General features: G+C 34.8%; 2 protein-coding genes across 12 annotated transcripts in view; both read left to right on the top strand.

Annotated features, from left to right (window-relative positions):
- The window catches only part of LOC140790286 (uncharacterized), a 50856-nt gene extending 42440 nt beyond the window's left edge, over positions 1-8416 (top strand). For 4 of the 9 annotated variants that reach the window (XR_012109362.1, XM_073140288.1, XM_073140292.1 and 1 more), the window contains 3 exons: positions 2811-2919; positions 3683-3745; positions 3835-4178. Coding sequence is in view for 5 of the 9 variants with exons in the window: in XM_073140288.1 (XP_072996389.1) it covers positions 2811-2919; positions 3683-3745; positions 3835-3912 (250 nt within the window). In the remaining 4 variants the exon portion in view is untranslated. Of the gene's footprint in view, positions 1-852; positions 1072-2810; positions 2920-3181; positions 3411-3682; positions 3746-3834; positions 4179-8401 lie in introns of those variants that run through there. The other 5 variants (XM_073140293.1, XM_073140291.1, XR_012109361.1 and 2 more) reach the window with 4 other exon arrangements.
- A 4028-nt stretch (positions 8417-12444) lies between these two features.
- Positions 12445-14944, top strand: LOC140790046 (uncharacterized). Of its 3 annotated transcripts, none has more exons than XM_073139955.1 (2): positions 12445-12605; positions 13294-14944. In XM_073139955.1, exon 2 carries the CDS (start codon positions 13294-13296, stop codon positions 14704-14706), a length of 1413 nt encoding a protein of 470 aa, XP_072996056.1. In that variant the 5' UTR covers positions 12445-12605; the 3' UTR covers positions 14707-14944. The 3 variants fall into 3 exon arrangements, with proteins under 3 accessions (XP_072996056.1, XP_072996054.1, XP_072996055.1); XM_073139953.1 differs by having other exon boundaries at positions 13185-14944; XM_073139954.1 differs by lacking the exon at positions 12445-12605 and adding an exon at positions 13085-13108 and having other exon boundaries at positions 13185-14944.
- Positions 14945-15126: the final 182 nt, after the last annotated feature.

Raw genomic sequence — 15126 nt, 5'->3', positions numbered from 1 at the left:
GGAAGTAGAATTGGGTTTCGAGGGTGATGGTGGCGATGAAGGATGGTAGTGGTAACATGCAGATAAGAGACAAGGAGGGAGTGGTCAGGGCGCTGAGGTAGTTGGGGTGTCAGATGGTCAAAGGGGAAGGAGGCCAGTGCCGAGGTAAGGGCAGCGACTGCAGCTAGAGTGAAGGAGGGAGGTGTAGTACTGAGGGGGAGTTGAGGTGAGGAGGAAGAAGAAAGCTAGAGGGGAGGAGTGACTACAACTAGTGGCCTCGGTAAAAGCACTGGTAGCTTTGGGGGATAGAGTGAGAGGAGAGTAGAGAGAATTAAGGAAAACTAGAATTAGGGCAAATTCTTCTCCCCCTTCATAGGTGCTCACCACACTTTATATAGTAGCTACCCACGACTTAAGTAACTTGTCCATCAAGTAAAACTGAAATAGACTAAAGACCCAATCTAACTAGCACTTAGTGGTGACATACCTAACTCAACCCAGCCAAATATCTCATGACTCAACCCAGCCCAATGCAAAAAATAACAATGTAGGAAATAAAATAAAAGGATTCAATATAATCAACTAGAACCTCGAAGTCAGGTCATAACAGTTTCATGCATTTACGCTTTGTATGTTTTATGATTTGTGTTTATGGCCCGATGCTGCTTTGACTCTCTTTTGATACATTATTAAGATGATTTTCAATACTACAACAATTTGATTCGGTATCTTACAACATTAATCTTTAAAGAATGGAATAAGTGGTCTCGATTCAAGTTATATCTTTTTCTTTTTCTTTTTTTTTTTTATAAAAGTTCTAGATTTGAGTTACTTGGCAGGCAATAAATGGGATCTTCTTTTTGTTATTGCCAGCAAATAGAAATGTGGTACAACACTCTATCATAGACATCACCAGGCTTCAAGGTTCCAAAAATTGGTACCGGGATTGCAATCGACCTTCGGAAAAATGATAAGTATTGGTCGTATCGGCGGCTCATATCGGTTCGGAATTTTTTTTAATTACGTAAAATTCTAAATATTATTTAAAAATGCAGAAAAGTTTCTAAAAATTTAGAAAAAATAACAAGAAAATAAGAATTGTTCACATGAAGCCTAAAAACTAACAAAATGTATTAACTTACCAATAATTAGTATTTTTTCTAAATCTTTTTCATTTCTTCTTTCTCTCACTCTTCCCTCTCTTATTGTCGAGATAAATCATTTTTTTCTTCTCTTTCTCTCTCTTACTGCCACAAGGCAACTGCTTATTTTTTTTTTCATCCCTCTCCCATTCTCTTTCCCCCTCTCTTCCTCCCTCTAACTCACTCTCTACTCTCTCTCTCTCGTCTCTCTATCTTACTCTATATTACTGCAGCAGATTTTTTAGCTGCAGTAACAGAGACGACGGAGAGGAAGAGAGCGAAGGAAAGGAGTGAGATAGAGAGAGGGAGAGGCTAGAGAGAAAGGAGAGAGAGGGCTCGTCAGATTCGAAGAGAGAGTAGAGAGAAAGATGGGGGTTGGAGAGAGAAGAAAGGAAAACAAAAGAAAATCAAAAAGAAAGTACTAATCAGAGGTCAAGCTCGCCGGATCATCGTCGAAGGATGTTGTCGGACATTGTGGTTGCCTGTTGGGAGGGAGAGAAGTAGAGAGAGAGAGAAGAAAAAAGAAGAGAAAAGTCGAGAAAAATACCTATATCGAGTGGGATCGGCTGATACAGCCGGTACCAGTCTGAAACTAGTTGCTACCATGAATCAGGATCGACTATCCTGATCCATTTCGATCAATCCAACTCGGGATCAGCCGAAACTTGAATCCATGCCTGACTTTTTTCTGACAGTATAAAGCTTAAATCATAGTTGGGAAGTCCATGGAAAGATTGAGCACATTTTTTAGACAAACATTCACCCTAGCAATTTGCATCAATTCCTTAGAAGTAGGTTCTCATTTCTTAGCCAAGAGAATGTCTTGCCTTGGAATTATGATTCAGTAAAAGAAAAAGGAGGCTAGTTACATTCATGTATATAATATTATAGATTCATGAAAGAAAAGGTTATCAAATTCCATAATCTCCTGTTCTTGTGGAAAATTTCGGATGGAGAATGATCCAAAAATTTGTATTAATATCTGAGGCAGCAATGAGGCAAATAAAACAACATAAAAAAGACCCAAATAACATTCATCTTCGGTGTAGGTTTGTAGATATTAGGGTAAATTTCAAATTACCCCTTTGTAGTTATGCCTAAAACCGAACTATATTAGAACTCTCATTTGCATCACTTTGCCAGTTTAGACTAATGTGAAAATGAACTTTTTCAGTTAAACTAACAGAGAAAGTACAAATTGCATTTGTAGTAATTATTGTTTGATGTTTGAAACATAGCTACATAAGATGTACATCAACCGTTTACTTTTGCTACGCAATTCTCCTTATGTTATTAAAAAAAGCTTCCTTCTTTTTAGAGTTAAATCTTTAGTAATTATGTATAGGGCCATTGAAATGGAGCATGAATATTTTACTGCATTTAAATTTTTTTTATTCCTTTAATGATGCCTGAATTACATGTTCACACTGATCACTGGAAAAATGATATTGAAGGTTTCCAAGTGAGTTCTTTTAGCATCCTTCTAAATAATCTTTCTTGCTCTCTGGATCACTTTTTAAGAACTGTGGAATTGAGAAATTCATGTTTAAGGCAAGATTTGTGGAGTGGCATGTTCTTTTTTTTTTTCTCCTTAATTTTTTACTTCCACTCATGCGGACATCTTATTGGTCTGAAAATTCTGTTTGGGTTCATATCGCTGTTGTTGTATATTTTGGCCCCTCTTTGTAGCAATGAGGCCCTGCAAAGATGTAAACAGAGGATAGAAGTAATAGCAAACGCTTTGGGGTTGGAAGGCTTTTCACGTATTGATGCATTTGTGAATGTGCACAGTGGAGAGGTAAGATGGCTGCCGTCATCTATTTAAATTATTCACCCTCTTCTTAATTTTTGCACTTCAGATGTTTATTTTTCTGTTCAACTGTTGATGTATAGCAGTATAGGTGTTTAGTTCTTATAGTGCCTATTTAGTATAACAAACCTGATGCCTGCTCATTACAAGTTGCAGTCGTGCGTGTTTGCAAGTTTATTTGCTAGTGACTGGCTTTTATATGTTTAATTGGTTACACCTGCTTATCACCAAGTTGTCATGATGGTTCCAGTTCAGGGGTGGAGCCATGCCCCTTGATGCTCTGGGCTTGGTATTTCACTGCTAGTATGGAACAGTTGTGGGATATTCTGGGTTTGGAGTACATATGGGCGGTAGATGGGTGTGCCATTTGAACTAACTATTATCGAATCAACAAAGTATCTGAACATCACAAAACCCTGCACTAAGTTGAAAAGTTGTGAATCATCTAGATTGCAGTTTTCTCAGCTGATTATTTCTAGGTAACTTCTCTCTCCACCTATTCTAAAAGGGGAACATGTGGTATTTAGTTGTATTTTTTTATCCATAGTCAGACGTCTAATTGAGGGCTAAAAGGTGCACGTTGGTAATAAAATGATTGTTATATGACAGAAGACCGAAACATATCTTACACAGAGAAAAATTTTGAAACGTATCAAGTATTATGCAGAAAGTTCTCGTTGGTTCATTTTTCTTTGTCAAAAGTCCATAACTGTGATATAATCCGTCTTTTGCTTTAAATCGTTTCTCCAAGGTGTTGATCATAGAAGTTAACACTGTACCTGGGATGACTCCATCAACTGTCTTGATTCACCAGGTAATAAGAGAGGGAAGTACTTAATGTTGCAATTAGAGCACTATATATAACGAAAATGAACCATATAATATCTATTTATCCCATTTCAGGCACTTGCGGAGCAACCACCAATTTATCCTCAACAATTTTTCCGAAAGCTTCTCGACTTGGCCCTTGAAAGATCTTAATTAGATGCTGCCATGCCATCTAGTGAGACAAGACACACCAAGAAGCACTGTACAAATAACATCAGCAACCCAACGTCCGGGTTGGCTGTTGGAACTAGCATAATATCATATGTCACCTTCTGGGTTAGGTGGTGTTGGGAATTTATGTAGAAAGTTTGTTGATTAAGTTATCCAACTTGAATGCTGTATAACAGTAGTTTCGTCGAGTTTCTTTCTATATATCTTTTTAGTTATATTATTTAATATATCCACCGATATTGATCAAACATCAGATATGTCCGTATCTGTTTTATGAATCAATGAGTCTTGCTCGTGAGTTTAGTAAAATATATGCCATAATAAGTACATACATTTGAAAAAAAAAGAAAAGAAAAAGATTTAGCACTCGTTTGCTTAGGGAATACGAATAGGCTTCTTCTAAAATAAATTTTCTTATTTTAGTAAAATAATTAAATAATAATATAACTTATTTTGGTATAGTAATTTTTATCTTTTCATTCGTTTTATATCACATTAAAGAATAATTATTACACTTTTATTTAGAATATAAGTAAATATAAAAATAGTTATTTTTAGAATAAATTTTTTATTTTAGTAATAAGAAATTAGGTTTTGCAATTCCTCTGCCTTACAACTCCGGATGTGAATAAGTTTCGAATGATCGGGAGCTAAAGATTTATATGAAAGTACAAAGTAAGTCTTTTATAGTATTATTTTATAATATTTTAAAGAGAAATTTGTATATAAGACCTTGTCTTTTAATAAAATTGTGGTTTATATTCTATATTTTTATTATTTGTAAAATGAGTTATATGAGTACAGAAAATACTCTATCATTAGATTAGTTAGTTAAACTTAACTAAATTTCTGGGTTAAGTTAATTACATTAAAAAAATAATTAAAACTCTTAACTAAGTCATACTAAGGTGTTTTAGTTATTTTAAAAATAAGAGTATTTTAGTTATTTTAGAAATAAAATATTTATACTTAACGAAATATTCTTACAATGTTAGTCCAAATCCAATCTAGGATATATTTTGCATATATTTATTAAATCATAGGGATCGATTTATAAATAGTAAAAATATAGGGTGTAAGTCATAATTATGTTTAAAAAGTAGGGTGTTATATATAAATTTCCCTATTTTAAATTATATGAGACTGAATAATTCTTTTCGACCGGGTTCACTTTTGGAATAAGGGTGGAATAGATATAATTAATTTAATTATTAATACTAGAAGAAGAGAGTTAATACTAGTATAAATTATTCTAATGTTGGTTTCTGGCCCTGAGCAATGATGAGACTTAATTGCTCATGTTTCTAGAAGATGGGAATCAAAAGTCATGCATGATTCCCAAGTCATAACCGGAATGGCGAGGAATGGTATAAGAATTGAGTTTATTCTGCTATCCAAAAGTCGAAATCTTATGGGTCACGAACTTTGAGATCGAGGTTTAATAGAATCTTGGGTTAGTTTGTATATTGACCCTATTCTTGTTTGATATTGAAAATTGACATTAAGGATAATTATTCTTGTGTTTACTGTTTACTTCTATTCTTAAATAGATGTGTAATAATTATTTTTGATTTAATATAAAGTAAATTAAAAATAATTATTTTTGATTTTATATATATATATAATGCTTTTTAAAATGTACTTATTTTTGAAAATATTGAATTATTGACATTTATACTTTTAAGTTGAATTTATTTATTTAATGTGAAAGAAAAAAATTATTACAAACACTAGGTTACTATGCTATGTGATAAATTCTGTTAAACCCTAACACTTATTCGATTATTTTTTATTAATCCAATAAAAACTAGAGGAGAAAGTGGAGAAAACACAGTACCTTACGAGATTAAAAAAAAACTGTTGGTTGTAATTAAAGTTAATTAATTCACTTTCTAAACTGTGATATTAAGACATTATGCAAGGGTTAATATCTAATTAACCCTTATATGTAGCTTGGAAGAGAAATTCCAAGGTAAGTTTGTATATGTAGCTTATATTTGATTTCTCCTCTGTTTTTTTTTTTTTTTTTTTTTTTTTTTTTCATTTTGCTGGTGAGTGTCAATGACAGGGAAGAACTTCACCTATATGTCTGGCTTTATATGAATGTTTGACATATAGAATGAATTCGTGATGTCAAGATAATAAAGAAAAAGTACCTGCTTCAATCAAGTTTGTGATGCATTCACACGTCGTATGTTTTATGATTTGTGTTTTTGTCTTCAATGCTGCTTTGACTCTCTTTTGATACATTATTAAGATAATTCTCAGTACTGCAACAATTTGATTCAGTATCTTACAATAAAGAATGGAATAAGTGTTCTAGATTTAAAGTTTCTGGATTTGAGTTGCTTGGTAGCTGGCAGTAAATGGGTGCTTCTTTTTATTATTGCCAACAAATAAGAATGTGGTGCAGCACTCTATCATAGACATCACCTGGCATTTTTCTGACAGTACGAAGCTTAAATCATAGTTGGAAATTAAAGTCCATGAAAAGATTTAGCACATTTTTTAGACAAACCATCACCCTAGCAATTCTCATCAATTCCTTAGAAGTAGGTTCTCATTTCCCAGCCAAGAGAATGTCTTGCCCTGGAATCATGATTCGGTAAAAGAAAAGGTGGCTAGTTACATTCGCATATATAATACTATAGGTTCATGAAAGAAAACTAAGGCATGATCATCGAACGGGCCGGGCCGGGTTCGGGCCGGGCTTTTCGGGCCAACCGGGCTTAAGTATTTGTTCACGGCCCGACCCATCAATCACTCGAGCCGGGCCGAATTAGGGCCGGGCTAGAATAGTCTAGCCTGTTACCGCCCGTCGGCCCGTGAGAGATCGAGTCGACCCGACCCTCTAATCACTCGGCCCAATCCATATTTTAGCTATTTTTAGAATTTTTTTCACTATTAGCTTATTTTTTAAAAAAATATTTTTATTCCTCCATCTAAAAAAAATTAAAAAAAATTAAAAATTTTAAAAGTGTGCTTAAAATAATGCAAAACGGTATAATACCAAAAAAAATTACTATAGCAGTGGTAAATTACTGTAGCAGAACGGGCAAAGTACTGTAGCAACCCGGGGGCCACTGTAGCATAACAGGCGGGCCTAGTTGCAAGCCAAATAGGCGGGCTTTCAGGCCGCGTCGGGCGGGCAAAGAGCTGGCCCGTTCCGCCCACGAGTAGTTCGGGGTCGGGCTTAGCCCGGTCCAAACCGGGCCGGGTCGGGCCGGGCACGGGCGGGCTGGGCCATTTGATCATGTCTAAAGAAAAGGTTATCAAATTCTATAATCTCCTCTTCTCGTGGAAAAGTTTAGATGGAGAATGATCCCAAAAGTTGTATTAATATCTGAGCCAGCAATGAGGCAAATTAGACAACATAGAAAAGACCCAAATAACATTCATCGGGCGGGCCGGGCCGGGTTCGGGCCAGGTTTTTCGGGCCAACCGGGCTTAAGTATTTGTTCACGGCCCGACCCACCAATCACTCGGGCCGGGCTAGAATAGTCTAGCCTGTTACCGCCCGTCGGCCCGTGAGAGATCGAGCCGGCCCGACCCACCAATCACTCGGCCCAATCCATATTTTAGCTATTTTTAGAATTTTTTTCACTATTAGCTTATTTTTTAAAAAAATATTTTTATTCCTCCATCTAAAAAAAATTAAAATAAATTAAAATTTTTAAAGGTGTGCTTAAAATAATGCAAAACGGTATAATACCAAAAAAAAATACTGTAGCAGTGGTAAATTACTGTAGCAGAACGGGCAAAGTACTGTAGCAACCAGGGGGCCACTGTAGCATAACAGGCGGGCCTAATTGCGGGCCAAATGGGCAGGCTTTCGGGCCGGGTCGGGCAGGCAAAGAGTTGGCCCGTTCTGCCCACGAGTAGTTCGGGCTCGGGCCGGGCCAGGCACGGGCGTGCTGAGCCATTTGATCATGTCTAAAGAAAAGGTTATCAAATTCTATAATCTCCTCTTCTCGTGGAAAAGTTTAGATGGAGAATGATCCCAAAAGTTGTATTAATATCTGAGCCAGCAATGAGGCAAATTAGACAACATAGAAAAGACCCAAATAACATTCATCTTGGATGTAGGTTAATAGATATTGGGGGTAAATTTCAAATTACCTCTTTGTAGTTATGCCTAAAATTAAACTACATTGAAACTTTTATTTGCATCACTTTGTCATCTATGGTTTAGACTAACATGAAACTAAAATTTTCTATATAAACTAAAATTTGCATCACTTTGTCATCACTTTGTCTTCTTTTTCAGAGTTAAATCTTTAGTAATTATGTATAGGATCACTCTGGAATTGAGAAATTCACCTTTAAGGCAAGATTCATGGAGTATCAAGTTCTTTTTTTTTTTCTCTTTAATTTTTTATTTTTACTTCCAATCATGAGGACATCTTATCGGTCTGGAAATTCTTTTTGGATTCATATCCCTGCTGTGGTATAGTTTGGCCCCTCTTTGTAGCAATGAGGCCCTGCAAAGATGCAAACAGAGGATAGAAGTAACAGCAAACTCTTTAGGGTTGGAAGGCTCTTTTTAATTTTTGCACTTCAGATGTTTATTTTTCTGTTCAATTTGTGGATGTATAGCAGTATAGGTGTTTAGTTCTGATAGTGCCTATACAGTATAGAAAACCTGATGCATAGTTAGAAGTGTAATTGAGGGCTAAAAGGTAACAATAAAATGAGTGTTATCTGACGTTAGATGGGATCTTCACAGATCTTATGAGAGGAAAATTCTGATATTTATCAAGTTTTCTTTTGATAATTCTTCTTTGTCAAAAGTCCATGACAGTGATAAAATTCACATGGAAATAGAAAAAATTAGTGTCTTATATCACTATTTTGTAATATGTAAATAATATATGGATATTAGTTGGATATTTTTTTTTTTAAACTCATATCTATATTAACTATCCAGGTATGAATATGAATCTGGATATCAAAGATGTATAGAAAAATCTTAATCCATATGCCCTAAAAGTTGGATATTAACTATCCAGGTATGACACTCTAGATCTGTTCAAATCCAAAATTTCTATCTATATATATATAATATGTCAACCAGGAATTAATTAGAGTTAGTTAGTGGCCGTGAGCCCTTAGGAGACACAATTGATCATGGTTTCTAGAAGAGAAAAGTAGTCAAAAGTCATGCAGGACTCCCAGGTCATAAATGGAAGGGCATCCAATTTCAAAAGTTTTTCTTAACGAACGGTTTACATCACAAATTTAATATGAAAAGGATCGATAGAAATTATTTCTCAATTTTTTTTTAATAAAAAAATTTTATATTATTTTTTATAAAATAAATTTTATATAGATCTAGAGTGTCACGTACACATTTTAATATTAACTCTGAGGTGTAATCTATTTAGATAAATAAAATATTAAATAAAAAAAACACTACAAATGATAGGAGAGAAAATGAGTTATATTCTCTACTTTGTCAAGCACTCCAAACGCAAGCACAGTCAAAGTCGATCGAGAAGAACGCTAACAAGTCTTAAGTCTCCTCTCGCTGGAATATTATTATCCAATGTGAACATGGATATCAAGCGTCTGAGTCTCCCACTATCCAAAAGTAGAGTTATAGAGACATGCAGGTGGATTTCGTATTTTTAATAGGATCCTGGCTTAATTTCGCATCTAGCACCCTATGTTTGTTCGATATCGTTGACTGGTATTAAGAATTAATTTCAGTTTTTAAGAGATTTTAGTGATGGGAAAATTGGGCCCCTCAAATTGAATGTAGAAAATACACACAGTTTCATATTTAACGATTTTTAAAAACTAAAGAAAATTTTCTTTACACAAAAGCCCCCCACTTTCACCTTCTTCTTTTTCGTGAACTATTTTAAAAATAGTTAGACAAGTCAACAGGTTTGACTAAGGGTGGGATAAGTGGATTCTTTTCTTAGTTGAAGACTTAACGGGGCTTTTAAAGGTTGCTGGTGATGAGATTCGTGATGGGATGGTGGACGGTTGTGAACGCTGATTATCGTTTTCTTAGAAAAATTGAAAAAAAATATTTACCAGTAAAATTTGTAGGATCTGTAGTCTTTCTTTCCTTTTTCTTTTCTTTTTTTTGGATTCTGAATATAGAATGAACTTAGATTCCGGTTTATAAAATGTTTACATGATATATTTTATGACTAAAATAAATAATCGAGTACAAAATTATAACGTTATAAATATTTTTTTTATAATTTTACATATATCTTTATTATTTAGTATTTTTTAATAATAAAATAATTAACTTTTGCGTTCCATGTATATCATCTTTTTTTTATTGAATCACTAAATTGTTCGACATTTAATGCTGAAATGATCAACGTTTTACTTGAAAAAATATAGATCTGATTAGCATTGTATTTTTGGCTAAGATTAACAATTTAACGATTTATTTACAACTATAGTGAAATAGACACTTTTTTTTGTATTACGCTTCTTCAAGTGTAAGCCATTTCGATAAGTAAAATTTAAAATCAAGTCTAGTTTGGCAAAAAAATCTTTAATATTTGTGTATGATTTGGATTGAGAAAAAGAAAAAAAGAGACTTTGAATAGAAGAAAAGGAAAAAATCAAGATTTTGGGTTCATAGCATAGCGTGGAAAGAGAGAGCTTAAATATGTTGGCTAAGATGCGATGTTCTAGTAAAGTGTTTACATTTAGGGGAGATAAAAAATAGGGTAATAAATTGAATAATAATTTGTTTTATATAAGCGGGTGCTAAATGTGTGATAAATCATGTTAAAACCCCTAACTCTTATTCGATAATTTTTTAATTAACCCAATAAAAACTGGAGGAGAAAATTGAAAAAAAAAACCTGGTTGTAATTAGAGTTAATTAGATATTCAATATCTAAAACGTTTTTATTTTTTGAGGGGTATAATATGCAAGGGTGAATATCTAATTAGTCATTGTAATTATTGAAGTAAACAAAAAAAGTAATCAACTCTCATGCCTAGAAATTAGGATACATCATGATTAGCGTTTACCAGTTTCTTTATATATGTTGACTTGCTTTGTTAACACAATAATTACTTTGTTAATCTTCTTTGATTAATTACTAAGTCCTTTTCCTCCCTGAATATACTTATATTCTGAAATAACGGTATGATAATTAACTCTGATGTGATAAAAAAAAATAAAAAAAATAGAAAAAATATTTTATTTTCTATGAAATTACTTTTAATTTGATATAAAGTAGGATGATGGGATAAATATCAAGGGTAAATTAGTAATTGAGTTTATATTCTAAAATAGAGTTATTATAATGTTTAGCTGGAGTTATATCCCAGAATAAGAAAAAAGAGTTATTCCAGGGTTATTGCTTAGCAAGATGATTAATTTCGTGAGGAGGGCTGGGAGGTAATTTTGCTAGCTAATTGTTAACGAAGCTTCCAACGCGTCCATTGAAGATTGAAGTCCAACCGAGACGGCAGCAGGCGACTTTCGGACCGGGTCGGACGGATGGACCGATGAGCCAAAATGACCTTTTTGACCTTCGTGCTCTGAGATTTATTTCAATCCACCGTAATTTTCATATAAGACCTTATGTTTATGCGATTTTATTAATTCACTAACACAATGGTGCTTAACATACGGAAAAATTCAAATGCAATTCGTAAATGGTGAAAAGACAGGATTTGAAGTGCTAATTTAATTAAATAAATATAGGGTGTGATATGTAAATTTTCACACTCTTTATTTCTGGGTTCTTTTGTATGTGTATTCTTCTAACTCTAAAATCTCTTTAGTGTCTCTGTTTTCCTTAAGAATTTCATATGAACATGTATACACTTTATAACAAATATATATATATATATATTTTTTTTTTTTTTTTTCTATGATTGCAATTTAGTCCAGAGTCAGTCAGTTTAAATATGCTGGCGTGTATCCAAATAACCTACCCAAACTAATTTGGCAAACGGCCAAATGCCCACCATTTTTTTTGTATGGATATTTATATTTAATATTGAAATATTTAAAAGAAACACAATATTTATTGTCTTTTGTAATGAATACTTGTCAACAAAAAAATTTAAGATACCTCGTCTTCTACTAAATGATTGACGTAAACTTATAGATGTCATAATATTCTTAGGGGTATTTATGGCAAAGACAGAGTTTCTAGGTGTGTATATATACAAAATACAAATACTACAGTAAGATACTTTACAGGGGTATAAAAGTAAAATTCTCTCCCTTTTTTGAACCTCTAAACGTCATTGGAATACCATTTCCTTGACCGCCATCTTTGACCACCTATCCATGATTCCCTTTATCATTCACTTTGATGGTCAACTCTTTCTGGAGACATTGGATTGGAGGCAATTAAATAAAGCATCTCATTCTATCAAAGCAGCTCTATTTGAAAAGTCTTGATGAGTATTAAGTACTACTAATCATGACCCATTCCCATTCATTTTATATTGCCGTCTATTTGGAACTCACCTTCAGATATATATATATATATATATATATATATATATATATGTATATATATAGACAGGGAGGAAGGTAGCACTTCCCAAAACTCCCAAGTGTATTTGGAACTCACCTTCTTCTACTCTTCTAGCATCAAAGGAATTTTGAAGGAGAAGAATAGGAGGATAGCAGCTCAAAAGTTTCATCTTTCGCCTTTCTTTTCCCATAGCAACAGGTACTGGCTCTAAGAAGTCACATCTCCTCCTCTACTTGTTTCAATTGGATTTTATCAGTGTAGATGAAGGCATGAGAAGTAATTAGTTTAGATGATGAGTTCCAAGTAGATCATTGATTTGTTTGTTTTGAAATTTCAATACACTGTGAGCATTAAAAAAGAAAAAAAAAAAAACAAAGCAATCTCTCCAACAATGCAGGGCTAGTTCCACAAATCATTTTCCTTTATTTAATTTTTATGTGCCTAGAGCCTCAATAGCCTTGTCCTTCTCATCTTTAATGTCAACATCCACAAATTGCTTTTCTAATGAACAAGAGTGGTTGAGTAATTTCAAACTTGTTTAAATTTAAAGGCATGAACGATTTCGATTGAAAGGGAAAGATAAGGTGGAAACTGTGCCTTCTTTGACTAAATTACGGTTGAGAATTTAATGTATATCTTAGTTTTATGACTTCAAAGGAAGACTAGTTCACACTCTGAATATTTCTGATGTTTGTGATTTGGTAATCTTTCGTTGTGCAATTACAGTCCGTTTCTATGTCTTGGATCGTAATATCTAGTTCTTTGCTTGTGATTCAGATTTCTATGGCTCATCTTTGATTCCAAGTTATAGCAAATCTATTGGGATAATCTCAAGGAGCATCAAAACAAAATCTAGAATCACAAAGTGCTCTCCATTTTGATACAGATGGTTCCTACTCAGAATGATGATCACATAGCCGAAATCCAAGAAGATCTAGAGATGCAGACAGTCAATATTACATCAGAGAGGATCACGGACGAGACTCCCATGAACACCGCGACCGTCGAAAGCGAACAATCTCATGCATCTTGCCTCCGGAAAATTAGCCCGCGAGCCATGGCGTCTTCTTTCAAGAAATGGATCAAGAATCCCTTAAACATGGCTAACTTCATATGGTTAGTCTTGGTCCTCATCTGCATAGTAATTTACCTCCTCATCACGCTTGGAGCTCTCGACGACGTGCTAACGACCAGCACGCGAAGAGATGAATGGAACGAAGTCAACAACCAGATCATGAATGTCCTCTTCACCCTCATCTGCTTCTACTACCAGCCAATGTTCTTATACCACTTCATACAATTACTCAGATGGAGGCCAAGTGATAGAGTTGAGCTAAGGCGAACATATTGCAGGGATACTGCACCTAGGCCTAATGAGAGGTTTCATATCATGTTGGTGCACATCCTCGTTCACATCACATTCTTCCTCCAGTACTTCTGCTGTGCACTCTATTGGGCTTACACAAGATCAAATAGACCCAATTGGGCTCTGTATCTCGCCTACGGTGTCGCAACCGTCTCACCGGTGATCGCAATTGTGTACTACATTTACAGCCCAATTGGCAAGAAGTGTCATCAAACTGAGGTCAGGACGCAAAATGGAAGGATAGCAGAGACCAGTGCTGCAGAGTGGCAAGGAGGACTATTCGATTGCTTTGAGGACTCAACTGTTTGTTGCCTGTCGTCCTCCTTCTTATTTTGCCTCCATGGATGGAACTTGGAAAGGCTTGGTCTTGGTAACAAGTATGTTCACATCTCCACCTTCCTGCTTCTATGCTTTTCGCCATTTGTGGTCTTCTACATCTCTGCTCTCCACGTTAGCGATACGTTAGTGACGATCATCGCAGTGTTTGGGGTCGTAATCGGATTGTTTGGATTGCTATATGGAGGATATTGGAGGATTGAGATGAGGAAAAGATTCAACCTTCCGTCCAACACCTACTTCTGCGGTAGCGCATCGGTAACGGATTGTGTGCAATGGTTCTTTTGTCCTACTTGTTCACTAGCTCAGGAGGTGAGGACTGGAAATTTTTATGACGTTGAGGAGAACCGTCTTGTTAGGAAGGCATTCATGGATGAGCAGAGAGGCTCAAAACCTTGCGAAAATGGTGAGGAGAAGGTGTTTACGCTGAGCGTCGATTCTGTGCGTAGCTTCTCTTGCCCCTCTAAGATTGATGATGGAGAGATGGATGGTAGCCAGTGTGAGATGCCAATTTCTTTTCAGAGATCATCTACATACGGGAGAGTTCATCCTATGAAGCCACCTCTAGCACCGATATTTCAAGTGGAAGAAAAGTAGGTGATTCAAAGTTTAGTGACATATACATACACATACATACATACGTACATGCATTTGGAGAAGAACAAAGATGCGCTGCATTGATGAAGTTGGTGAAATGAAGATTTTCTTAAACATTGTTGGATTTGCTGGGTTTCTTCTTTTCTTTTTCTGTGAGAAAAATTTGATGTAACAAAAAAAAAATTGGTGTAACAATCAATCTTTGTAATATGATTATGTCCTGTCTTCCTTTTACAAAGCTTGCTATATCTACAAGCAATGTCACTAGTTACGTTCTAATTCACATTTAGAGTGTTTTTTTTAACTAATTACGAGCCTGAAGGCTATAACTTAGATGAAGGGATTAACCCACCACGATTTCAAACAGTTAGGCTTACCCTTCTAAGAAATGAAATATAATGAGCTGAAACTAGGTACATA

This window comes from Typha latifolia, chromosome 6 (assembly GCF_019914945.1).
Source record: "Typha latifolia isolate L0001 chromosome 6, TyphaL0001v2, whole genome shotgun sequence".
NCBI lineage: Eukaryota > Viridiplantae > Streptophyta > Magnoliopsida > Poales > Typhaceae > Typha > Typha latifolia.
The sequence above is the reverse complement of the archived record's forward strand: the minus strand, read 5'-3'. Positions and strand labels throughout refer to the sequence as shown.

Coding starts and splice junctions, on each gene's coding strand:
- LOC140790046 (XM_073139955.1), top strand. CDS start 13,294: ATGGTTCCTACTCAGAATGATGATCACATAGCCGAAATCCAAGAAGAT.